At 55.9% G+C, this 25,374-nt stretch overlaps 2 protein-coding genes across 2 annotated transcripts; one reads left to right on the top strand and one right to left on the bottom strand.

Annotated features, from left to right (window-relative positions):
- The first annotated feature begins 1,799 nt into the window (after positions 1–1,799).
- Positions 1,800–15,597, top strand: STK11 (serine/threonine kinase 11). The gene is made up of 10 exons (XM_080934955.1): positions 1,800–2,885; positions 10,227–10,310; positions 10,890–10,979; positions 11,393–11,525; positions 11,593–11,729; positions 11,965–12,092; positions 12,343–12,400; positions 13,129–13,325; positions 15,011–15,215; positions 15,398–15,597. Exons 1-9 carry the CDS (start codon positions 2,596–2,598, stop codon positions 15,202–15,204), a joined length of 1,311 nt encoding a protein of 436 aa, XP_080791081.1. The 5' UTR covers positions 1,800–2,595; the 3' UTR covers positions 15,205–15,215; positions 15,398–15,597.
- Positions 15,598–16,418: 821 nt separating this feature from the next.
- Positions 16,419–21,754, bottom strand: CBARP (CACN subunit beta associated regulatory protein; the record flags this gene model as incomplete). Its single annotated transcript, XM_080934954.1, has 9 exons — positions 16,419–17,389; positions 18,093–18,273; positions 19,019–19,226; positions 19,559–19,687; positions 19,815–19,986; positions 20,720–20,864; positions 21,244–21,308; positions 21,416–21,555; positions 21,662–21,754. The coding sequence occupies 9 exons, from the start codon at positions 21,752–21,754 to the stop codon at positions 16,423–16,425; spliced, it is 2,100 nt and encodes a 699-aa protein (XP_080791080.1). The 3' UTR covers positions 16,419–16,422.
- Between the last annotated feature and the right edge of the window lie 3,620 nt (positions 21,755–25,374).

Raw genomic sequence — 25,374 nt, 5'->3', positions numbered from 1 at the left:
AGGTATTGAATGGGTGGGAACCAGGATGATATCTATCACCCACGAAGCTCCCAGGATTCCTTAGTGTCTGTTAGGGGAAGGGTGGACATGTAGATGTATAAGACTTATTGCTGTCATAGTTTGAGGCGATGTCACAGAATGAAATGAAAATTGGGAATCCAGAGTCTCCCTGTGAGGGCTGCAGTGGCGGAGGGGTGATATCCCCCACTGTATGGTTCATCTTTTCTTCCATGCCTTTTAAGTTTATTTTTTCATGTGTATGGATGTTTGGCTGCATATATGTATGAGCACCATGTGCCCTTGGAGGCCAGAGGTAGGCACGGAATCCACCAGAAATGCATTTACAGTCGTGAGCCACCGTGTGGGCACCGGCGTCAAACCAGTGCTCCTCACCTCTAACCCTGGCCTGCTTTTTTGTCTAGTCTATTCTGTTTGTTCATCTTCAGATCTGTTTCTTGGGTCGTTTTTTCCTTTATTTATGAGCTTGCCTAAGTCAGTTCTCTCCTCCACATAAGTCCTGGGGGTTGAACACAGGTCGAGCTTGACTACAGGCCATTTTGCCCACCCTTAGGTGGAGTCCTTCCCACTCCTTCTCACGAGTCCTTCCCCCAGGACGCTCCTTCTGGCAGTCCACCCTGCCCCCTAGTGGCCTCAGAGGGAACTCACGGATCTAAGGACATTGTAACCTGAGTGTGTACAAGAGTGGAGGGGAGTCACGCAGGGTGAGCACTCGCCGATCAATCACACCCCAACCCTTATTTTCGTACATGCAGTAAAAAAGGGCACACACAAAAAAATCAAACAACTTAAAATATTAAAGAGAAAATGACCAAAAAGAAACCAACCACCCGAAAACCTTGTAGTGCAGGTGAGATGAGGCCAGCGGCGACGTCAATCTTACCCAGCCACCTTGTTTGACAACTATTATTTAAAACTGTGGTGTGTGTGTGTGTGTGTGCGCGCGCGCGCGCGCGCGCCTGCCATGGAGCGCTTAGGATCAGAGACAACCGGCGGGAGGCATTTCTCTGTCTACCTTGTGAGTTTACGGGGATCGAAGTCATGCCGTCATATTTGACGTCAATTTCTCGCAACCGCTGAGCCATCTCACCAGCCTAGCTGTTCCAGTTTTGCACACGAAACGTTCCTCTCTACGGCACCTGCTGTGCTTGGCCGGCGTCGGTGACGCCACATTAAGGTTGCGAAGTGTCCAGGTTTGAGTTACTTTTTGACCTTTGACCCCGCCCCCAAGGCCGTTAAGAACAAGCCTGGGCTGGATCACTTTAGGGATCCACGAGTCTCTTTCTCTGCCCTCCCCCATGCCTCCACTGGCGGCCGTTCCCCGTTCCCCGGAGGACGTTGACGCGCGTGAACTATAACCCGAGTCTCGAAACTCCGAGGTCAGCACCGCAAGCCCAGAGGTTTCGCTGGATAGTTGCGCTTGCTGACGGGAGTATACGACAGCCACTTACAGATAAGATCCCGCCCCTACACATCAGGGCCAACCACTGAGGGACGGGACCTGAAGTCACCGCCCACTGCCGCTCCCTTACAGTAGCTTGCTTAGGCCAACTCCCATTGACGGGCGTCTAAGACAACCAATGAGAACGTAGATCACGCCGTCTCAGGTGGAACCCGAGCTGTCCAATGTCATCTCGGGCGCCCACCCAGATCCAAATAGCCCAATCGGCGTTGGTGATTGAGGCGGGTTCGAGGGGTGGAGCTTAAAGCTACAGCCAACTGCCGCGCACGTCAGCTCCGCGAGGGGGCGTGTCTGCCGTTGAGACGTGCGACGACGGCGCGGCGCAGGGCGGTAAACAAGATGGCGGCTGCGTGTCGGTCTAGGAAAGGGGAGGCGGCTCACGGCGTCCGCGAGTGAGGCGCGAGCCGCCGAGGGCGGCGCCGGCGTGGAGTTTTCTCTCGCGGGCAGCATCTTTCTGTCTGGAGTTCGACTCCCCCCTCGCCGCTCCGGCCTCCTGCCTGTCGCACGGCGGCTAGGCGGCGAGGGGGACGCGCAGCCTGGGGTGTTTTTTTTCCCCCTCGGTCTCCGGAAGATTTCCTGTCCCGACTTCGTGCCCGCGACTTGCGGGTGTCCGGGTGTCCCTCGTCCGGGTGGAGTCTGCGCCCCGAGAAGTCGTGGAACTAAGGGGCCGTGCGCGGCGTCGGCGCGGGCTGGACATGGACGGCGCGGACCGGCCTCGACGCGGCCGCCAGGGCCCCTGAGCGCGGGGCCCAAGTGGCGACCATGACCTAGCGGCCCGCGCGGCCGCGACGGCGGACCGTCGCCTCCGTCTGAAGCAGCGTCCCCGGGGACCCAAATTGGGGGGACGTGAGGGTTGGGGGGACTCATTGCTTTTTTTTCCCCCATTCTTATTTTCATTTTTTTTTCTCCCTGCGTACCTAGAAGACAAGGGAAAAAATTAAAAGTGAAAAATTGGCGCCCAGGAAGCGGACGTGGACCCGGTTGCCGGGCCGAGTGTTGTGGAGGTCGAGCCTTTTTCCCCCCTTCTTGAACATTTGGAAGAAGCGGGTGGGGGAACTTTGAACTTGAAAAGAATTGGTGCTCCCGAAGGGGACGAGGATAAAGAGTGGGCCAGGATGGATGTGGCGGATCCCCAGCCGTTGGGCCTGTTCCCCGAGGGTGAGCTAATGTCGGTGGGCATGGACACTTTCATCCACCGCATCGACTCCACCGAGGTGATCTACCAGCCGCGCCGCAAGCGCGCCAAGCTCATCGGCAAGTACCTGATGGGGGACCTGCTCGGGGAGGGCTCGTACGGCAAGGTGAAGGAGGTGCTGGACTCCGAGACCTTATGCCGCAGGGCGGTCAAGATCCTCAAGAAGAAAAAGCTGCGCAGGATCCCCAATGGCGAGGCCAACGTCAAGAAGTAGGTGCCAAGGGCCTGGGGCCGATGCGGTCGTCGCCTTGAGCTTTGTGGGCAGCCCTTCCTCCTTTACTTTTTGGTTTCTCTTTCCTCTAATCTTCTTTTCCTTCTTATTTCCTTCCTCCTTTTCTTCTCCCTTTCCTGTTCACTATCTTATCTACCCCATCTATCTACCTCGTGGGGTCAGTGGTGCTGGGGTAGCCCACAGGACTGTCCTAGGGGGAGGTCGTGTGGTTGACTGCGCCTCCAGCCCTCTTTGGGCCAGGTCCTGGCGCAAGTCAAGCCTGGCTTCTTTGGCGGGCGTTGCCAGGCGGATGGCTAGTTTGTTTACGCAGTTAGAGGGAACCGGTGGGGCCAAAAATAATGGTGAAGAGAGGCTTGGGGTGAAGGGGGTGGGTAGGCGGCCAGTGCTGGCGCCGGGTCCCTGCGGTGACCTGCGTAGTTGGCATTGCTGGGCTGTAGGGACTCTTTATCGCCTGCCCGCCCGGCTTGGCGGAACTTGGGAAACTTTACTTACCAGCTTCCAAGAAGGGGCCTTATCTTTGGGGCCAGCACTGGCAATGTACTGCCTAACTGACCTTGCCTGTGGTCCTGTCCCAGGAAAGGCTGGCAGCTTCTTGTTTTTGTCAGCTGTGCGCTGCTCTAAGTGGTACTCACAGAAAGATACCCAGGAGCAGTTGTGTGGACCCAGGGGTGGAGCAAGGCAGGCTGGTGTCCTAGGCTACTTTCAAGACCTGCTTCACCTTTTTTTTTGTAGGAATGGTCCTAGGTCAGTCTTGCACTGGGGAACCTGTAACCCAACATCAGGTGTTTGCTTCTTCTATGAATTTGGAAGCCTGAGCTAGGGCAAAATTTGGTTTGAAATCATTGTCTTTAAGGTAAAGGTGCCACATGCTCATCTCTGGGTGGTGTCTGCTGGTCTCCAAGTCAAGTGGCCCCCTCTGTTACAGGGACCATCAGGTCCTTGGAAGCCCATTGTGTCTGTCTGGCTGCCCAGGCCTGCATCCTGGCTTGGGTCGGTGCACATGGCAAGCCTGTGTGCACTCTCTGCCTGTGACAGAGGGCTCCAGAGCTCGATATGCCAATTCACAGTCCTCACCTGCTACTTCAGGCTTCCTGCCTTCTCTTCCAGGTCAGGGTGTGGCATGCACAGGCCGGGCAGGTTCAAGTGAGAGAAATTGGTCTCTAGACCCTGAAGTGACCCCACCTGAGGTAGTGGGATGGTACAGGAGTGATAGGTGTCATTTGTAAGCTTAGAGGGACGCTGGGCACAGTCCACTGGGGGTCACTAGGGTGCTGTGTGGAGCCTGCACTGTCCTTAAGTCAGGAGTTGGTTTGGGCAAGTAGGCACATGCACTCATCACAGTGCTAGAGAGACTGACAGAAGAGATTTGCTTCTGTTTGTAGACCAGCCATGGGTGCATGGGAAAAGCTGGTTTCATAAGGAAAACTGGGGTTGGTAGGTTAGCTCAGTAGGTGAAGACCCCAGGATCCATAAGGTGGAAGCCGACCCAACTCCCACAAGTTTGCTCTGACTTCCATATGTGTGCTGTGACATATGTATATACACACACAAGATAAAAACCAGGAGGAGAAACTGAGGCAAAAGCTGCAGACAGGGGACACTCCAACTCTGTCCTCAAGGCAACAGAGCTCAGCAACAAAAGCTGCCCCTGCATTGAGGTCCTTGAATGGCACACCACAAAGCCAGGTGTCTCCAGGGGAATGCTGGTGTTACCCACCGCCTGAGTGCCTCTTGCAGTGGAAACCCTAAGGCTGCGGGCACCTGCTTGTGTGATCCCCATGCACAGAGCCACAGCCTGGAAGGGGCAGCTTGGCAAGAGCTGGTACAAGCAGAAAGGCCTCTTTGTCTGCAGGAGCTTAATAGACTGGACTCATGTTGTCTCTCATGGTGAAGTGTCTGGAACCTTCCAGGCAAGCCTCTGTTCTCCAGTCTGCACACACAGCTTTCTCTTTCCATTACCAGTGGGGTAGTGTGATACCTTCCTTCCTGGGAAGGCTGCAGGGACCTGTGCCCTTGGCTCCTGTCACTCCCATTGTGAGAAATAATAAGACCTTTTTTTTTTTAATGTTTATTTTTATTTTTTTAGTGTACATTGCTGTTTTGCCTGCATGTACATCTATGTCGAATCCCTTGGAACAGGAGTTAGAGACAGTTGTGAGCTTCTGTGTGGGTGTGTAAATTGAATCCAGGTTCTCTGGAAGAGTAGCCAGTACTCTTAGCCACTCTGATCCATCTCTCCAGCCTTAAATAGTAAGATCTTAATACCAGCTAAGGAGAGAGTTGAGGAAGTTGCTGGCAGCCTGCAGTTATGCAGCTCTATGGCCCCCACCCTCAAGTGTGTCCTGCTCTGCCTTACTTGTGGGGCCTCATGTGATTATGGCCCTATGTGAATCCCCCTGGGTGCATGGATATACTTGTGAGATCTTCAGATGGGACAGGTTGAAAAAGCCATCCCAGAATATGGCAACCTTGTCTGTATGCTATATTGGAAGGAGTGGACCTAGGGAGAACCGTCCAACTGATACCCTCACCACCCAGGAGAATGCTGGGTGTATGTGTGCTTCTTGTTTTGTTTTCTTGTATCCTTTGTTTTTGTTGTTGATGTCTTCCTTTTTTAGATTTGTCTCTTCCCTCCCCCCAGGGTTTCTCACTGTACCCCTGGCTGTCCCAGAACATACTCTGTAGATCAGGCTGGTTTTGAACTTAAGAGATCCACCTACCCCTACCTCCTGAGTACTGAGGTGACAGGTGTTCGGCCACCACTGCCTGGCCATTTGGATTTGCTTTTATACATGTGTGTATAGAGAGGTAGGTGGTGGGTAGGAATGCACATGTGCCTGTGGAGGCTGGAAGAGCACCATGTCCTGGAGCTGGACATGTGCGCTGACTAGCATGGTACTAGGAACTGAACTTAGGTCCTCTGCAAGAGCCACAGACATTCTTAGAGATGTCTCATGTAGCCCAGGCTGGTCTCAAGCTGTGTAGTTATGGATGACCCATGGGATGATGGCTGGGCATCATCATGTAAGGCATTAATTTTGCTTCTGAAAGGCAGGCTCTTGTAATGCTTGATCTTGAGCTCTGGGCCTTAAGGGTTCCTCCTGCCTCTGCATGTGTGCTGAGGTCAACCATGGCACACTCACCCGTTTGGTTGCTCTTTGCTAGTTGCAGGTCATGGATGGCCAGCGGTGCCTGTGTTCTGTGCACTACGGCGGTGGCTTTGCTGGCTCTTGCTCTTGACTCTTTCCTGTTTCCCCTTGCCTTCCAGGCAAGTGGTTAGGGTTGAAGGCCCTGCTGCCAAAAGCTGGCTCGTGGCAGTATGAACCATGATTAGTTGAGCTGCTTGTCCTTTGTACCTTGTCTGGCCACTGTCTCACTTTGGGGACAGGGAGCACCTGTCTGGGCAGAGCAGCTAGTGCTGGATGGCAACTGGCCCCTTAGAGAAAGGGCAGGCAGGCAGTGTGTTCAGCTGTTGGTTGTCACCACCTCCCTGTCTGGATCTGCACCTGTCTGGGTTGCTGGGGCCATGGGAGATGCTGGCAGATCTCCAGGGAAACTGGAGGCCATACCACGGTTACTGGCTGTGTGAGGTGGACTGGGCATAGTTGGGACACTGGAGCTTCGAGAAACAGCCCTCGGTTTTCAGCTCTCAGCTCACAGAACATCCCGAGAAGACTTGACGAGCTGCTCATGCTACCTGCCTGAGGGACAGTGCTGTGAGGTGATCCTGTGTGCCTGCATACTTGTATGTGCATGTAGCATCTAGAGATCAGCTCCCAGTGCCAGGCACTTTGTTTCAGACTGAATGGGGCCTGGAACCTGTCACTAGATGAGGTGACAGGCCTCGCAGATGTGTACTACCACGGTCAGATTTTTATGGGTGTTGGGAGATCAAACTCAGTTTCTTCTGCTTGCTTGTCCTGACCTTTCTGTCTTCCCCAGTCCACTGTTAGCTGGTTTCCTTGGCAGGGAATTCATGCTTCCATGAGGGGACCATGTTGGTCCCCAGACCCAGTGCCAGGCAGTCAGTGGACTGGACTCCGGGTGGGATGGAGCTGTAGCATCTGCTGTGTGGGCAGAATTCAAGACTGCAGCAAGTGTGGGTCCCACTTTTCCAGTGCCAGGCACCCTGTTGCTGAGCTCTGTTGCCTTGAGGACGGAGTTGGAGTGTCCCCTGTCCTGAGTTGAGGGTCTGTTGAGGATGTGGGATGCCTGTGGCTGAGAGCCTGTTTGTCAACTCCAGCAGGTTTGTGGTCTCAGCTTTGTGTAGTTGGTCAGAGAGCAGGATTATGCATCCTGCTTGGGCCTTGACTAGGCTGCCCGTGAGGAGTGTGGGTGGGACCAGCGGAAGGGGCTTCCTCCCTTGCATGGGCTCTTGAGGTGCTGAGCTGGCTTCCTGCTTCCTCCCACACCAGTGTATAGCCAGCTTCTCTTAGCATCATTTTCTGTTGTCTCTAACCCAGGCTGCCCTGGGTCTGCTCTGTTGCCAACTACAAGCATGTGTACAGCACCATGTGGCTTCCCTGTCCTCACCTGCTTTTCTTGGTTACCTAAAAGAAGCCCTGAACACGGAGTATGGCAAAAAGCTCCGAAGCCAGGTGGTTGGGTCCTTCCTGGGTCTGAACCTGTCTGGACTCTCAAGCTCACTTGTGCCCTCAAGCAGATTACTGTGGGTGAGAGTCTTCAGTAAGGTGTTGTTTGTCTGTCTGTCAGTTTTTAATGAAAACATTATGTGAGTGTTTTGCCTGTATTTGTGCTCCAAATGTACCTGGGGAATCAGAAAAGGGCATCAGATCCTCAGGAACTGGAGTTCCGGATAGTTGTGAGCCATTGAGTGAGTTCAGGGAACTGAACCAGGATCCTCTGGGAGAGCTCTTAACTGTTGAGCCATCTCTCCAGCAGCCCGAGTTAGCCTCAAACTCGTGATCCTCCTGCTTCAGCTTCCAGAGTGTTATGTAGCATCATGCCCAGGCATCAGGAGACTGTGATGCTGTCTCCTACCCTTGTCTCCTTGTTGGCACTTAGTACCTGACTGAGGCTACTTAGGAAGGAAGTGATTGCAGGCAGATTTCCTCCTTGTGGGGGAGGCCTGGCAGCAGAACTGGAAGACACCTAATGACATCACATCTGCAGGCAGGAAGCAGACTCCCCCTCAACCCATTTTTTGGGGTAGGACTGTGTCCCTGCTCAGTCTAATCTGGAGACTCCCTCAGATTTGGCCAGTGCCAGTAGAGTTGATCACTATTAACCAGCACATCTGCTGTGAAACAAACTTCTGGGGAGATGCTACGTACATATTGTCTGCTCACCCCAGGGAGGGAGCCCACAATAGACCAAAGTATAATACCATCTGAGTCCAACGTGGTGAACCAGTGAATGTCACTGGAGTTACTTAAGGAACAGAGATGACTCAGACAGCTGCATCCCCAAGGCCCTCCCCAGCATGGGTGTCATCTCCCAAAGCTGGGGACCTGGAGCACACTGCTCAGCCTGGAGAGTGTCAGAGCTGTCTGTGCAGCTCAGCTCAGTAGCCTCCATTGCTTACTCTAGGAGGGAAGATGCAGTGACATCTTTTTATTTTATGTATGTGAGTACACTATCTCTTCAGACACACCAGAAAAGGGCATAGGATCCCATTACAGATGGTCGTGAGCCACCATGTGGTTGCTGGGAATTGAACTCTGGAAGAGCAGTCAGTGCTATAAACCACTGAGCCATCTCTCCAGCCCCATGACATTTTTAAGAGTGTTGGAATTTTGTTTTTTTTTTAAAATATGGAAATGGGAACTAGAGATATGGCTCAGTGGTTAAGACTGGAGGACTCAAGTTCACTTCCCAACACCCACATGGCATTTCACAACTGTCTGTGATTTCAGTTCCAAGGCATCTAACACCATTATATAGACATTCAGGCAAAACACCAATACATATAAAAATAGTAATAGTAAAATCATTTTTAAAATCACACAGAAATGTTATAGGAATGTGTTTCATTTAACCCTAGGTGTGGGATGGGAGCCTTGGTTTTTACATTAACTGCCTGGAGGCTGGTGTAGAAGTGGGAGGCTGGTAGGGTCTGGGGGTTGGGTCATACTGTATCTGAGCACTGGCCCAGGCATCTTTTTGTTGTTGCTTTAATGATTGATTGATTGATTGGTTTGTTTGTTTATTTAATATCATATGAGTACACTGTAGCTATCTCCAGACACACCAGAACAGGGCATCAGATCTCATTACAGATAGTTGTGAGCCACCATGTGGTTGTTGGGAATTGAACTCAGGACCTCTAGAAGAGCAGACAAGTTCTCTTAACCACTGAGCCATCTCTCCAGCCCAGGCCCAGGCATCTTTGAGTCGGCGTCCCAGGAACCCCAACCCCAAGACACATCTGAGTGTGTATCCAGCCTGTGTTGTTTCCCTTTCATGTTTGTGGTTCCTGGGACAGAGAAAGTGACCTAGGGTTGAGCCTGAATTTCTCTTGTACCCACCACATTGAGGAAGGATAGTTATTGTGTCCCAACACAGACCAACTCCATAAATGCACTAGCCCTATTCCCTAGTGAGTTATTCTGTCTCTGGATTCACTTGTTCTGGACATTTGCTATCACAGAGGTCCACATTGTGTGCCCTTTTTGCATCTGGGCTATGTCAAATGACAGAGCCTTGTTCTTGTTCATACCTTCATTATATAGGTGGGTCATGTTGTGGTCTCTGTCGGTGTGTCAAAGCTGGCCTCCTGCCCATTTGGCAGCTGGGTGACTTCTGATAAGGCTGTTATGGGTGCTGTGTGTAATTGGAGCTTCTGATATTGGGGCGCTGGGTTATTACCTGGGTATCCTATCTGAGCTAAAGGAAGCCTCTGATAGGCCCATGGCCCCATCAACCTATTGAACAGTAGCTCAAGTGGCACCAGTGCCTTCCTCAATAGTATGGTGGCTGTTGCTGCTGTTGCTAGTTTGTAGGCTGACCTTCAGCTCAACCGGGGAAAATCCGGGGTTGTGAGGTGGGACAGTGCTTGGGAGAAGCCCCTGTGGTCTTCCTAGCCTAGCTCCAGGCTCATTAGGTGCTGGACCTGTGCCATCTCATGTGGAGCTCTGCTTTTATGAAGCAGTCTTAGTGTCCTGGGGTCCTCTCAGCTATGGCCTGAAACCACTACAGCCCAGGTCATTGTCTACTTTGGGATTGAGCCAGGTGTCACTGGCAAACAGGAGGCTCCACCCCTACCTTTCTCATTGTTTAGTATGTTCCTATCTCTACCATGACTAGATGTAGGCTTCTCATAGCAGGCAGGGTCCGCTGAGCAATGTCCTCTGTTGCAGGGAGATCCAGCTGCTGCGGCGGCTGCGGCATCGGAATGTGATCCAGCTTGTGGATGTGCTGTACAATGAAGAGAAGCAGAAGATATATCCTATGGGACGGAGTGGGTGGGCCCTGGACAGGAGGAGTGGAAGCCAGACTTGGCTGCAGTTTAGTGCTAGCCTGGCCTGATCAAAGTAACTGGAACTGGGCATAGCCACACAGGTACTTGGGGGCCTACATACATTGGCAGTGCTCTGGTTCTAAGGGGTTTCCATTTTGCCCCTTCTCAGAGGTAGAACTTGCATAGCCTATGTTGCATCTAGGCAGTTCTGGAAGTATTCCAAGAACCAAGTGCCCTGTAGTTGGCTGCAGTCCCAACTCCCAGGTTCCCATTGCTCCTTGTGGCGAGTAGGCTAGCTTATTTCTGGTCCTGTTGTGACCTGTGCTGACTCCTTGTGGTCCAAGGCAGTGAAGTGGCCTAGTGGGTCTGTGAAGTACTGATGGGGAACACAGAACGGCCAGAGATGAGAGTGGTGTGGTCTACTGGCCCTGCAGGACCCTGCACCCTCAGCACTGTCTTCACCACCTCTGTCGCCCTGGGCTCTCAGGGCCCTCCAGACCTCTGCTGTTGGAGCAGGACTCGCGGGCGGGCCTGGTGTGTGCTGCTTTCCTTAGCACCCTACGTATATGGTGATGGAGTACTGCGTGTGTGGCATGCAGGAGATGCTGGACAGCGTGCCGGAGAAGCGCTTCCCCGTGTGCCAAGCTCATGGGTGAGTACCCTGCTGGAAACCCAGATGTTTCTGGGCCCCTAATTTGTAGGCCAGCCAATGCGCTTCCGGTCATCCTCTTGTTAGGCCCTGTGGGCCCACTGCCCTACAGGGCCATGGTAACTCTGAGTCCTTATCAACTCTCCAGGCTCAGCAGAGTCACATCCCTTGGTTAACAGAGTGAAGGGGAGGGGAGGAAATGTCCTGGATCTGGACAGCAGTGGCTGTCAGCTGCCCTGTGTCATTTTCAGTGGGCCCTGCCCTGGCCTTATACCAAGTCTGTTTGCTGGAGCCTTAAACACCTATCCCCTTGTGAGCCAGCCCTTATGAGTCTCCCAAAGTTCATAGCAGACCTATGTAGGCACTGTGGTGTGGGCTGAGACCCTGTGGGGCCTGAGCCAGTCCCACCCATCCAGGTACTTCCGCCAGCTGATTGACGGCCTGGAGTACCTACACAGCCAGGGCATTGTTCACAAGGACATCAAGCCGGGCAACCTGCTACTCACCACCAATGGCACACTCAAGATCTCCGACCTCGGTGTTGCCGAGGTAGGCACCGTGTGCAGGGATCCTGGGCCGCTTCTCCTGAGCTGCCCTGACTCTCACTGCCCTGCAGGCCCTGCACCCTTTCGCTGTGGATGACACCTGCCGGACAAGCCAGGGCTCCCCGGCCTTTCAACCTCCAGAGATTGCCAATGGATTGGACACCTTTTCAGGTTTCAAGGTGGACATCTGGTCGGCTGGGGTCACACTGTAAGTGGATTTTCTCTAGTGTTCTTGGGCCTTTTGATCACAGGGTGTGGTCAGCAGGTTGGACATTCCAGGTCTGTGGGTGTAGTTCCCCTCCCCCACTCCCACAGGGCTTTGCTTACATGTACAGTGCCATGGTTGCACATCTACCAGTTAGCATGTATCCTCTCTGGGGGTTGGGCACCTGGCCTCTGGTCTCCAGTGTGGCCAGCACTGACACTCTTTTCCTTATGTGAAGCTACAACATCACCACGGGCCTGTACCCATTTGAGGGGGACAATATCTACAAGCTCTTTGAGAACATCGGGAGAGGGGACTTCACCATCCCTTGTGACTGTGGTCCACCACTCTCTGACCTACTTCGAGGTGGGCATCTCTAGGTTACTTGAATGTCTGTGGAGGGGTTCTGACCCTACTGACAGGACAGCCCTGTCTGCTGGGATGGGAGGTTTTCGAGATTGTTTCCCCCCATCTCAGGGGGGTCTCAGTGCTATGTCCCTGCTGTCTATTGCTGTCTCACTGGGGCTTAGGAAGGCCAGTGGGATGGGTGGGTGGGGCTATGGCACAGAGTGGGCAGGCATCTGCTATACTCTTCACACTCCCTTCTGTCATACAGGGATGTTGGAATATGAGCCAGCCAAGAGGTTCTCCATCCGCCAGATTAGGCAGCATAGGTGAGTGTGGCTGACCTGTGTCATTCTGCTGGGGTGTGAGCTCAGATGGTCTCAGAGGTGCTAGAGTGTCACAGGAGTCGGGATTTGTGTGTTGTTTCCGGCACTGATGTCCCGAGAAGGCCGTGTGAAGGGGTCAGAAGGCCTTCCAGGACCCCCTTTATCTTTCTGTAAAGGAGTGTAGACAGCTGAAGTTCTGAGGAAGCTGGAGATTCAGGGCTGGAGTTAGAGGGCATCCTCCTGTTGGTGGGAAGGGAGTAGATGGTCCTTGGCTATCTGGACATGGGAGTGTATCTGGGGAGGCCAGCAGGAAGTGTGAGGCTTGCTGCCTTTCCTCAACTTGAGAGTTATAGCCTTCTGGGCAGCAGTGGAGTATCTGTCCTGCTCTTTGTTTATTTACCAGCTAGTCAGTGCCCTGGGTCCAGGCTTTTCTTTCCCTGATGTTGTCCCCAGCCCTCTTGCCACCTCCATGCTAGACCAAGCTGGCTCAGCTGGGTTCCCTGGGAAAGATTCTAGCCTAACTCTTGTTCAAGGTGGGTGGGACTACAGGTGCAGGTGTGTGTGGAGGGGGCGCAGTGTTAGGAGTGTTAGGCTACCTCAAGCCTGTGCCTGAACGCTGAGGCCTTGCCCTCTGCAAGGGCAGTTATGGGGTGGGCTCTGGTGGATCTTGGCCAGCTGTGGTCACTGAGCGCCTTGTGCCTGATGTCTCTGCTGCACTCGGACTTCTGCAGCTGGTTCCGGAAGAAACACCCTCTGGCTGAGGCTCTTGTGCCTATCCCACCAAGCCCAGACACTAAGGACCGCTGGCGCAGTATGACTGTAGTGCCCTACCTGGAGGACCTGCATGGCCGGGCAGAGGAGGAGGAGGACGATGACTTGTTTGACATTGAGGACGGCATCATCTATACCCAGGACTTCACAGTGCCTGGTAAGCTGGCTTGGCACAGCCCATGCTGGAGCTTGTGCCTCTTCCCAAGGCTCCAGTTGACATTAGCCCCCAGGACTGCCAGAGCCATCCTGGTGGCTGTGGTCCTTCACTCTGGGCTAGTTGAAGGGCTCCCTGGGCCCCATCTCCAGCTTATGGCCCCCCTGGCTGCATCTAGCAGGAGGAAGGGGACCCTGGAGGGCAGTGGGTAGATGCCCTGAGACAGCCACCTGAGGGAGGGTCCAGTGGCCCTCAGTACTGGCCATGCCTGATCTTATATCGCCTTCTTCCCCAGGTGTCGAGGAGGCGGCCGAGGCAGGGCTTAGCGAGGATGCATGCGACACATGCATTTGGAAGAGCCAGGGCGCAGGCCTTCCTGGAGAGGAGCCCGAGGAGGGGTTCGGGGCTTTAGTGTAGCTCCCCGTCTGCTGCCCCACCCTTGTCTTCCATAAAGCTTTGTCCACTGTGTCTGCAGGTGGATGCTTACTGCGACTGCCCTCCCATCGCTACTGATAGGCTCCCTACCAGGCTTTCCAAGAACATGCCTGGCTCTAAGGCCTGGGGCAGGGTCTCAGCACCAATGTGGCCGCCGACCAGAACTCTTGGGGCTTTTGTCCCTGTGCCTCTCAGGCCAGCCCCACTCAGCTCCTGACCTTTCAAACAGCTGTGGGGGGAGGGTAAGGACCTTGGGCTACTGTGTCCCCTGTAGCAATTGAGGATTCTGAAAGCAGTGCCCACAGGGTGTCAGGTGGGACCCACAAAGATAGGTCCACACACCTGATGTTCAGTATGGGCCTTGGCCACAGCCATTCCTAAAGTTTGAATCATCCCCATGTGGGACAGTGTCTTCTACTCTGTTACCTGGAGCCCTTGCCTAGACTGTCCCACAGGCTGGGCTCTGAGCTGAGAACTGCAGTCTGGCAGGGCCCTCTTGATGTGGGCTCCTCTGCTGGGGAGAGTGCACTGAGGTGCTGATTGCACGAGGGACCCTCAAGGCACAACTGGGATAGCGCTGTACAGAGTGAAGTTACAGCATGCCGAGGAGAGACTCGTCCCTGTACTGCAGCAATGGGACAGGGCCTTGTGTGGATGGGGGCTGGGGGACAACAGAGTCCCATCCACAATGAGAGACGGGGTGGGCGCTACCAGTGTGCCTGAGTCAGGTCTCAGAGAAATTCTGGATCTAGTAGCGTGGGCAGTGGGGCTTGTGCTGGCTTCCCACAGCCGCATTGCAGAGTTACATGTAGACACTGCCCACCGGAGCCTAGGGAGCTTCAGAAGAGGTCTCCTCTTGTGCCACCGTGAGGGCAGGCGGGCAGAGCAGGTTGGGCCTACAGCCCCCAGCTGGATGGTCTCTCCCCATGCTGTGCACAGCTAGTGGCCCCAGGCCGAATGCTTCATCTCCTTGTGCCTGTACTGAGGGTCTAGAACCTGGCTCCCTGGAGAACTCTGAGCTGTGCTGGGCACACAGGCTAGACAGGCAGGTGAGCATGGGCATGCTGCAGGAGGGCCAGGGCAGACCACTGTGAAGGCACTGGGCCCGGCCGCATTTGGAGCTACTGAGGGGTGGCACCGGAAGCTAGAGAGCATAAGCTTGACCAGCCTCTGGCGCAGTTGGGGCTGGCTGGGCCCTGGGGCTTTGAGCTGCCTGCTCCTTGGTTCAAGGTATGCTTGCCATCTACCCGCAGGACAGGTCCCAGAGGAGGAAGTGGGTCAGAATGGACAGAGCCACAGCCTGCCCAAGGCTGTTTGTGTGAATGGCACAGAGCCGCAGCTCAGCAGCAAGGTGAAGCCAGAAGTCCGACTGGGTACTGCCAACCCTGCACGCAAGGTGTGCTCCAGCAACAAGATCCGCCGGCTCTCTGCCTGCAAGCAGCAGTGACAGGCCTACAGGTGGGCACGGGCCAGGACCAAAAGCTACGCTTGGTGTTCTCAGTGGGTGTCTGCCTTGCTCCGAGCGCCTTCCCTTAGGGCAAGGCTGCAGGGGCGGAGGCCACAGCTCTTACTAATCGGTCTATAAAAAGGACCTTTCTGCTCAGGAGTGCTCAGTACCTGCCACCCCATTCTACCAACAGTGTGTCGCCAGGATCTCTGGGCAGGTGTCCCGGCAAGGCTGTGATTCTGAGCCTGCCTGTCCACACACTTCTGGACATTGGAACCGAGGGCGGACCTGCCACCCCAGAAGCACTTTATGTCGAGACCACTGGCCGGCCTCGCCTGCATGCCGCCCTGCGAGCCTCGCTGTCTTTGAGTTGGTTTTTTTTTTTTTTTTTTTTTTTTTTTTTTAATAAAACAGGTGGATTTGAGCTGTGGCTATTATGAGGGTGTTTGGTGGCAGAGAAAACCCAGAGCAAACAAATATGCAGAGACATTTATGATCAACTAGACAACACGACCAACCACAGAGGGTGCAGGGCAGGGAGTTGGTGGGCACTCATGGCGAAGTTGCCCTATCTTTTTGGCAATAAATAAAGCTTGGGAAACTTGAAGCTGCCAGCTGGGCTGTTCTGTCCGTGTGGCCAAAGCCCAAGGCTCTTGGGAGGAATGGAACAGGTCGAGCCTATGCATGCAGGGAGCGGACGCGGTTGGTTATTGCTCAGAGAGGAAAGGTACAGCTGCTATAGAGCACATACCAAAGACAGGGTAAATAGATTAAGGATTGGGGCAGTGAGTTCCTCTCCAATCCTCAGTGCCCCACAGTCATTTCCTCTCCAGTAAGTTCACGCATGCAGTGGCACCACCAGCACGTGCTCACAAGTGGAGGTTCAGCTGATCCTGGAGGGAGGCTGCACATGCACCTCAGAACTTTCTCCACCTGCTTCTATGACCAGAGGCTGGGTGTTGGGCCAACCGTATATGGACCCGAGAGTCCAATCTCTTCATTCTCCCTGCAGCTGAGCCTGGGTCCTGGAGCCTTGTGCATCCGGAGGCCACTGCGCCCTGCTAAGTGCCCCAGGGGACACTATATGTGCACGCTTGGGATTTGGGCCGCGTACCCATGCACAGCAACCTTAGGTTGCTCTCGCTGTCACCACCATTCCCATGGCGGCCCCGCGTGCTGCTGGAGAAGCAGCCGAGAGGCAGGTCCAGTACATAGAGCTTAGGCTGGGCTGTGGTCAGGGGATGTAGGGGCGGCAGCAGCAGCTACAATCAGCACCGGGGATGAGGCAACTGGCTCAGCAAGACTGGGAGAGAAGAGTCTCTCGTCGAGGCTGGCTGCTAGCTTGTCCAGCAGTGCCCCGGCGGGCTCAACACACAACCCAGAGCCTGGACAACCACCGCTTCCACCACCAGGCTCCTCCTCGATGACAGGAATGGATGGGTCATCGCCAGTGATGGGCAGCGCACGGCCTTCAGGAGGACAATCAACGCTGTCCCCACGGCGTAAGGGCGCACGTGTGGGGCGTGTAGCCCCAGGGGGCGTGGCCACGCGTGCGCCTCCGGGATCGCTGTGTTGCCGGCCTCTCTGTTGCCATTGCTTCCGCGCATGAGTGTGAGGATGTGCACGTGCGCGGTGACGCGGAGCATCATCAAAATGAGGGTCATGGCGCAGGAACTCATGGAAAAGAGCGTCTGTCTTCTCGTCGATGCTGTAATCGCGGCGCGGCCTGCGTGGCCAGGCTCGGGGGCTACGGGGAGGACTACGGGCTGGAGCAGGAAGTTCCGAAACTTCATCGCCAGCTCCGCGTCCCTCAATGCTCGCATAGCCACTGTCCATCTGTAGCAGGCGGCGGGCTTCGCCATCCTTAGGCCGCAAAGCAGGCGGAGACTCAGGAGGTGGTGGGAAGGCGGGTGCTGCGCCTCCACCCCCTGAGCCCGAGCCTGAGCTATCGCCGCTACGCACTGAGTCGCGGTCATTGCCGCTGCTGCTGTGATCCGAAGCAGTGGCTGCGTGGAGCTCGAGCGAAGCACGAAGACTCCACAGATCACGGTAGCTGCACTGCGCATGCTCGGTGTCCTGCTCTTGCTGCGGGTCCTGCTGCTGCGCGTGCTTGGGCCCCAAACTGATGCCATGCTCCGGAGGAATCTCGGGGCTTGCTCCTCCCGCCGCCTCAGCTGCCTCTAGCCTGCAAGGCCAGGCCCACGTGGTCAGAGCCTGCAGGCATTGCCCTGCCCTGCCGGCCACTCCTAAGTAATTCTCTTGGTGTTCAGGGGACTCCAAGAGAATGGAGCTGAACTAGACGCCAAATCATCAGCCCCTTGTCCTAGATGGTTACTTCATCTACTGGTCACGGGCTGATACAGCCAGGTGTGAATCAATGAAGCTAAGGGTCACACCCCTAAGTTTGCAAGGCCTCTGTCTGTATCCCATTGGTTTTAGCATTTGGCAGTTTCGCTTTTGGCTTAGGGAGGGAGGTTATGTCTGATAGCATGTGTTACCAAGGACGCTCCCTGATTGGGGTCAGGCACGCATCAGGAGTGCAGGCAGGCAGAAGGGAGGCTGGCACCACTGAGGAGCCCTTCAGGCCTCGGAGCCTGCCACAAATAGGCAGGACCATGGTAGGCCCAAACCCACTGCCCTGTTCTGGTGGGTGTCTCGTCTTGGAAAGCCTGGGACCATCAACTGCCCACCTACCCTTACCCAGTCTCTCCCTGCTTCCCTCCTCCTTCTCCGGTCTGCGCTGGAGAGGTGGCCCCCATGAAGTGGCCAGGGTGACTCGAGTTCGTGTCCACAGGGCCAGGAGGGCAGTCCCCGGGCCACCTATGGGGGATGGGGCAGGGCAGGGGCCCACAGGCCCACCCTTAGGACTTCTATCTACTGAAAAATACCTGCCGAGAGTGGGGGGCGGGCTGGTGGGGCTGGCCAGAAAGGGGCGGGGAGGTGGGAAGGCCACCGAGTCGCCTGCGCTGGCAATGTACTGAATGAAGTCTGCGTGGGGGACATCCCCCTCCTGCTCCATGCTCTCGCTGGCTGCCCGCTGCCGCTGAAAGTGGTGCCGCTTAGGGGAACCTGTAGTTGAAAATCAGGCCGGGACCAGAGATTAGGCATGAGCTGAAAGACTTAAGGGGAAAGTATTCCAGAGAGCCCTGGCTGGACCAGTGTGGCCTTGAGAAAGGAAGCCCAGTGGCTCCCATGGCCCAATTCTTGCCAAAGCCATGGCCTAGGCAAGTCGGGGTTGTTGGGAGCCAGCACGGGAGGGAGGAAGATGCCACTTGCAGGCTGCACGCCCCACCCCCAACCCCAGCTCCTGGCCAGTGGGCAGGCCTCCAGGTGGGCTGGGAGCCACCGGGCAGTCAGGCTGCAGCAGCAGCTGTGGGTAGTGTGTGCGCCATCTCCGAGCCCAGGTTCTCACCAGTGCACTCAACAGGAAGGCCCTGCCCACAGCAGTACCCCAGATGCTCACACTGTGTCCTCCACCTCCTCCTGCACAGGGAAGGCCAGTACCTAGGTGACACTGTCCCAAGCAAGGCCAGGGTCTCCTCGCTACAGTTAGGTGCAGCCCTGCATCCTAGGGCCAGCAGGCTATCACCCGTTTGTAAACTGTTTTATGGGCACACTCCATACTCATTTGCATATGGAAGTCACTTCCTAAAGCAGCAGCTGAGATGGACAGTGTGGCCACAAAATCGCAAATTGTTGCTGGGCCTTTTCAAAAGTGTTTGGCAATCAGCTGGGTATGGTCTGTGCTGATAATCCCCAGCGCTGGAAGTCCAAGGTCTCCAAGACGATCCCTGGAAGTCATTGTTACTCTTACCTCTCGTGTCCAGACTGGACGCTCTCTGACTGGACTCCAGCTTCCATTTCTTGACCTTGAAGTAGGGGCTGGCTCCATCCAGGCTGGCATGGCGGCGTATCCGAGTGAAGAATTGCAGAACAGTGCCCGCGCCAGAGGAGCCTGGGCCCATCTCCCCAGGTACTGTCTCAGGCCCAGCAGCCTTGGCACCCCGGGTACCTGCATCTAACTGGAGGAGGCAAGGGAGGTAAGGATAAATGTCAGGCAGACACAGAATCTCCTGCCAGCTGGCCCTGGCCCAAAACCTGGGTCCCCATTAAGTGTGCCTTTGGTCACTCCTTTCACAGGCCAGGTGTGCCATCCTGTTCCGCCTATCATGGGGGAAGAACCCTGCCAGGACATTCTCTTCCTTGGGCTGAAGTGGAGCTGGTCACCCTTCCCACCAGCCTGGCTCTTACAGGGAGGGAATCCTAGGGAACCGTGTTCTGGGAGCAGAGTGGTTCTAAGAAAGAAGGTACTGTGATCTTGGGGTGCTGTAGGGAGACCAGAGAGAACCCTCACCGAGGTGCCCTCCCCAGAGTCACTGGAGGCTGAGGGGCTGATCTCCGAGAAGTCCACGGAGTTGTAGGGATCACCTGGCAGGGCAGAGCTGGGGCCCACTGAGTGGCCAGTGAGGGTCTTCCCAGGGGGCTGTGAAACAGAGGTGGGGGAGGGAGGACGGATAGGGGAGACAGGTAGATAAGGTGCAGTACCATCTTCCCACCCCAGCTGGCCAGAGCCCTGCTGAGGGCCACAGGTAGCTGCAACCTGACCTCACCTGGAAAATAGCCAAGCTGTCCTTGGGGGTGGTAGCTGGGTGGGGTGTGGCAGCTGCACTGGCCTCACCCGAATCACACTCATGGATGGTAGCAATTTTGAGGGGCGGTAGGTGGAGGTGAGTGAGGCGGGCATTCTTGAGGTGATGGAAATCCCCTTCTGTCAGGGTGTACCTATGTTGGGGACCCCAGCAGTCAGCCCTTGGCAATCCCTAGCGCAGCATCTACTTTAACATCTTGACAGACAGGTCTCTCCCTATTGAAGACTTTGAACTTCTAATTCTCCTGCCTCCACATATCAAGTGCTGAGGTGACAGATTTTTAATTTCTCAGACAGAGTCTATGTAGACCAGACTGGCCTTGAACTCACTGAACACCCACCTGCCTCTGCCCCCAGAGCACCATTTTGTTTGTTTGTTAAACCTAGCCTGAGGGTGGCTTTGAACTTTGCAGCAATCTTCCTGGTTCTACCCACCATGTGCAGGTGTCCCATGGTTGGCCTGGCACTTTTTATGCAGGCCAGTCGGGTCTCAGATTTGTAGTAACTGGGGCTGGAACCATGGCTCAGAGTTAAGAGCACTTAAGCTCTCGAAGAGGGCTCGAGTTGGGTTCCCAGCCCCTATACTGGGCCACCCAGAACCACCTGTAATTCTAACTCCAGAGAGATCTGACGCCCTCTTCTGGCTTCTGTGGGTGCTTGAACTCACATGCACCTACCCACACAAAGACATATACAGATAAAATTTTTAAAAAAGAACTCTAGTGATTCTCCAGCCTCAGCCTTGCTAAGACCTCAGTAGTGATACTTACTCTACTGGTCACCCTGCCAGCCCATACCAAAACACCTGAGCCTGGGTCCCCAGCTTTCAGTACCAAGCTGCTGTGACCGCCCCCTGACTTCTCTCACCGGCGGCCCTTGTCCTGAGCCTTGCGGCTCTGTTCAAACAGGGCAGCCTCGTTGAAGGACACACGACGGCCGGTGGAGCTGGTGGCTAGGAAGCGCTCTGTTTCGGTGTCCTGGCCCTCGGGGTCTTCCCCCCTGCAGTCGGGGTCTGTGAGGAGAGCCAAGAGAGGGTGGGCCCGGGGTGGGCCGCGCGTGTCTGGCTGCCAGGCAGGCCGCTGGGCGGGGTGGGCTGGGAGGGGGGCGCGGGCCGAGTGAGGGCAGGACGGGGCGGGCTGGGCGGGGCGGCGGGCACTCGCTCATCCGCTCACACACTCACTCGCTCTCAGCACGCGCCTGTGCGCACCTACGCCTGGGCGTTAAGGAAACAGAGATGAGTCGGACTCGAACTGCGCCCAGTCTGGTGGGGGAGACAGACAGACAGACCGTCAGGCGGCCCGAGGGGGCGGGCAGGGGGCTGAGGGGTGGGGCGCGGCGGGAGGCACAGTCAAGTGCAGCGAGGGGGTGCTGCAGGCCGCGCGGCCCCTCACCTTGTATAGGGTGGGTGCCGTTGTCCAGGTAGGTAGTGGTGGTCTTCTCTGCTTCCTCCATGGCCCTGAGGAAGAGAGGGGAAGGGTGAGCAGGGATGGGGAACCTCCACTAGTGAGGCTCTGCAAGCGCACTTGCGCATGGCAGTCGTTGAGAGGTTCCCAGGGCATGCACCTGTTGAAGCGCTGGTGCACCTCCCAGCAGCGTTTGCAGAGCAGAAGAACGCCAGACAGTACCACCAGCGTGCCTCCAACGAACAGCGACATCACCACCACCAGCAGCACATAGTTGTCCAAGATGGGGTCAGGCTCGGCCTGAGTCGGGGTTGAGTGCACAGAGCGGGGGCGTGTCAGGGCTCCACTGCAGAGTGAAGTTTCCATCCCACCTCTACCCCCATTCTCCAGGAGTCACTCAACCCACCGTGGGGCGGCTGGTGGCATTGTCCCACGAAGTCGTCAGGGCAACCGTGGCGGTAGTGGCGGCCGCTGTGGCCATGGTGGCCGTAGGCTGCATTTTGAGGCTACAAGTAGGGCATAGAGCCAGCTCAGGTTCAGCTCTGCCTGCCCCTCCCCACAGGAGCCCCTGCAAGTCAGCCCCTATCGTCCCCGTGCAGCAGCAGCAGCAGCCGTCACTGGGGTGACTCATGGACAGGTGGGGCCAAGTCTTACAATGTGAGCGCCCCCCCACTCCCCATCCCCGCAGGGGCGCCTGTAACCAAGGCTTCCCCCCCACGAAGACCTCTCTTTCGCCATCTTTATCACATAAAAGGTGGCACCGCGCGTGCGCAGAACTGTATCTTTCTCCCAGTGTGTGTGTGTGTGTGTGTGTCGCGCGCGCGCGCGCACGCGTGTCTTTTCTACATGCCAAACAACTCCCTGAATGGCTGGAGTGGCCAGACCGGCAAGGTAGCACAGCCATGCCCAGGAAAGGGAAAGAACCCTTGGAGGAACGGAGACACGAAGACTCCACAGCACGTTCAGGCAACATCCCAGATGTCCTTCCTGTCTCAGGGTCTCATGGTGCAGAAAAGGAATTGAAGGTAGTGCACCTGAGGTGTGGGAGGGGCTGTACCAATGATTCTCCCACTCCCAGTCACGACTCTATAGGAAAAGGTCCTTGTTCCCTACACTGGTGGGAGTGGAAAGGACAAAAGACGCTCATCTGTTCCTGGCCTGAAAAATCTGGTTCCCATGGCGACGGTGCGCAGGGCCGCGCGGGGGAGGGGGGTTGCCAGGCAGAGGGAGGCGGGCGGGGGCGCGGGGGAGGCCGCCCACAGGGGCGCCCCAAGGCTTGGCCAATATGGCTGCTCACCAGGCCTCTACCAGAAACATGGAGAAACTGAGGCTAGGGCACATCATGGGGTGGGGTGGATTCAGGAAGAGACTGTTAAAATTGCACCTGACTCAGTCCCGGAATGAAGGTGATTCTGGAGTAGTAGAGGCCGCTCTAGCCATCCATCCCTAGTTCCCACACCAGCGTGAGCATGCAAACCCCTTTCCCACGGAAGAAGAGCCCGCGGGCTCCAACGTCACCAGTATTTTTCAGACTGGATGGTGGACGAGTTGTGGGGAGAACCTGAATAAACAAATGTATCCCCAATAAGGCTAGGATTTTCCTCATCGTTCCCAGGCAGAGGAAAACGGGCATCAATTTTGGTGGGTGGCAAGGGGCGCATTAGTAGGTCGGGAAATGAGTTCAGGCTGGAGGGGGGTGGGGCATGGTAAGGATGGTAATGAGAGGTGGGAAGATGGCTGGAGACCCAAGGCTAGGAAGGCGGGGTCATGAGGGCCAGCGAGAACGCGAATCAGACGTGGAGTCCCCGCAGAAGGTCCACCAGGCCCCCCAAGTAGGATACGGTGCCGGAAAGTGCGGAGAACCCGATGCCAGGCTCGTGAGGATCCAGGAGGCCAAGGCGACATCGCTCTCGCCCTGTCACTAGGGTAAACTGAGGCCAAGGGCAGGCATGGGCGCGTTCCCTCTCCCGGCTGCGGGCGGTGGGCGGGGTGCAGGGCGACTCAGGCCGTTCCCACGCTCTGCTCCCTCCCCGGAGCCGCGCGCGAGAGGACCGGTGGGTCAGGGCGGGCCCTGGCACTGGTCGCCATCCCCTGGCCGCGCGCATTCGCCCGCCCGTCCCCGCCCGGCCCCATGCGCCAGGGCCCGCCGCGCCTACCTCAGCGCCGGGGCGTGCGGCCCATGGGCGGCGGGAGGGCGGGCGGCAGAAACGCGGCTCTCCCGGTTGGCTCTGGAGCTCGGTGGCCGCGGAGCCGAAGGAGAATTTATGAATGGAGAGAGCAGCGCGCGGGGGAGGCGCGCAGGAGAGGTGGGGCCGCGCACGTGACCGCGTTGGCGGTGCGCCCGCTCCGGCCCCTGGCTCTGTGCACCCGGTAACTGCCCGGTCCCGCAGCCTGACCGCCCCCGCCGCTCTCGCCGCCGCGTCTGGCTGGCAATGAGATGGCCACCGCCTCCCCTTCCCTTCCGGCGGGGGTGGGGGGTGGAGCCTGAGCTCCCGCGCCCCCTCCCGCGGCGCGCAGCCCCACCCCCTCACCCCTTCGCGACTCTGCCTACCTGGTGCTGCAATGTCCCGGAACCCGATGCGGGCGGGGTGCGTTACACCCCTAACCTAACACGGGTTTCTCAGGTCTTGGGGGCCCTGGGCTATCTACTTTGTCACCTGCCAATCCAGATATGCAATTGCAGTTTGCGGATCCCCTTGGTCTACAAGCCATGAGATCTAGGTACATCCCCCACCCCCACCATGCCTGTTTTTCCAGTGCTGCTCCTTGGCAAATTCTTTTATGTGTTCACCAGGTAGCCAGTGCTGTCCCACACCTACTCAGAATTTCCCCTCAGAACTGGTTGTGATGGTGCACACCTGCATTGGAATAAGTGGATCAGAAGTGCAGGACCAACCTTAGCTCCACAGAATTCTAGGCCAGTTTGAGCAGCATGAGACCTTCTCGAACAAGTGGTGAAAGTGCTGAGCAGGCAAGGGTGCCTATGGCCGAGCCCAAGCACCATCCCTCACTCCCATAGAGTAAAAGTAGAGTGCCTCCTCCCACAAGTTGTCCTTTGACATCCGAAGATTTGCTGTCCCCTTGCCCACTAACTAAATTAACGTAATAAAGTTTTAACTTGCATCCATAAAGGTCTGATGGAATGATGCATACCCGGTAACCCCTTTCCCTCACAGATCTTTTCCTGTTGGTGTTCGGGTTCAAGCCCAGGATCTATGCTTCCAGACCCTACCTGTTTCTTCCCTGTTTGGCCACACAGTCAAGTAAGTGTCGTCATGAAGGTGGGTCGCTTACACGAATCTCCGGGACACCTTCCTCCTTTTATTTCAGCGAAGGGAATTAACACAGAGACGCAGTAGCTGAGGTTGGACCACCCAACCATGAAAGATCGCCAGGTTGGCCTGAGGCTCGGGCATTTGTGAGTACTCCTAGATTTTTCAAATACTAAATACTGTGTGTGTTGGTGTGTGTGTGTGTCCTGAATTCACGTGTCTTTGAAGGCCAGAGGATGTCAGAGCTTCTGAAGCAGGAGCTACAAGCAGCTGTTAGCTGTCCCACATGGGCGCTGGGAATGAAGCTCGAGTCTCTCCAGCATCCTAGGTTTAATTTAAAAAAAAAAAAAAAAAAAAACTGTGTGGTAAGGTACAGTGGCCGTGGGGGTGGGAAGGACAGGACGACATGATCTATCTAGGTTTGAGTTCTGTATCCTGGAACATTTGAGTAGATATGGCATCCCGGGGCTTGTGTGCATGTGTGCCTAAGAGCTGGAGTAGGGAAAAGAATGGAGTTTCTAGCTGCCTACTGCCCAGGGAAAGAATGTCCAGATCAGAATGCGAACTAGGAGTCTCTCATAGAGACTGAGGCCAGAACTGCTAGCATTTGAGCAGAATCACCCTTGCATCCACCAGACTCTGGTTCAAGAGTGACCATGACCCTCTAGGTGCCAGCTGCCCCTCTAAGATCCAACACGCATCTCTAAGTCAAGCTAATGGCTTTCCTATTGTTTGTCCCACCAACTCTAAGCCCCCATTTTCTGTGAACCTATTTAGTGGGGCATAGGGACCAACAGTAGAGCGGAGGCTGGAACCTGCGTGAGTGCGGGGGCAGGGTGGTAACGTC

The sequence above is a fragment of the Micromys minutus genome (assembly GCF_963924665.1).
Source record: "Micromys minutus genome assembly, chromosome: 22".
Taxonomy (NCBI): domain Eukaryota; kingdom Metazoa; phylum Chordata; class Mammalia; order Rodentia; family Muridae; genus Micromys; species Micromys minutus.
Note: the sequence above shows the minus strand (reverse complement) of the source record. Positions and strands in the feature narration are given on the sequence as shown.

Coding starts and splice junctions, on each gene's coding strand:
- STK11 (XM_080934955.1), top strand. CDS start 2,596: ATGGATGTGGCGGATCCCCAGCCGTTGGGCCTGTTCCCCGAGGGTGAG. Junction 11,526..11,592: donor CCGACCTCGGTGTTGCCGAG/GTAGGCACCGTG, acceptor ACTGCCCTGCAG/GCCCTGCACCCTTTCGCTGT. Junction 12,093..12,342: donor ACTCTCTGACCTACTTCGAG/GTGGGCATCTCT, acceptor TCTGTCATACAG/GGATGTTGGAATATGAGCCA.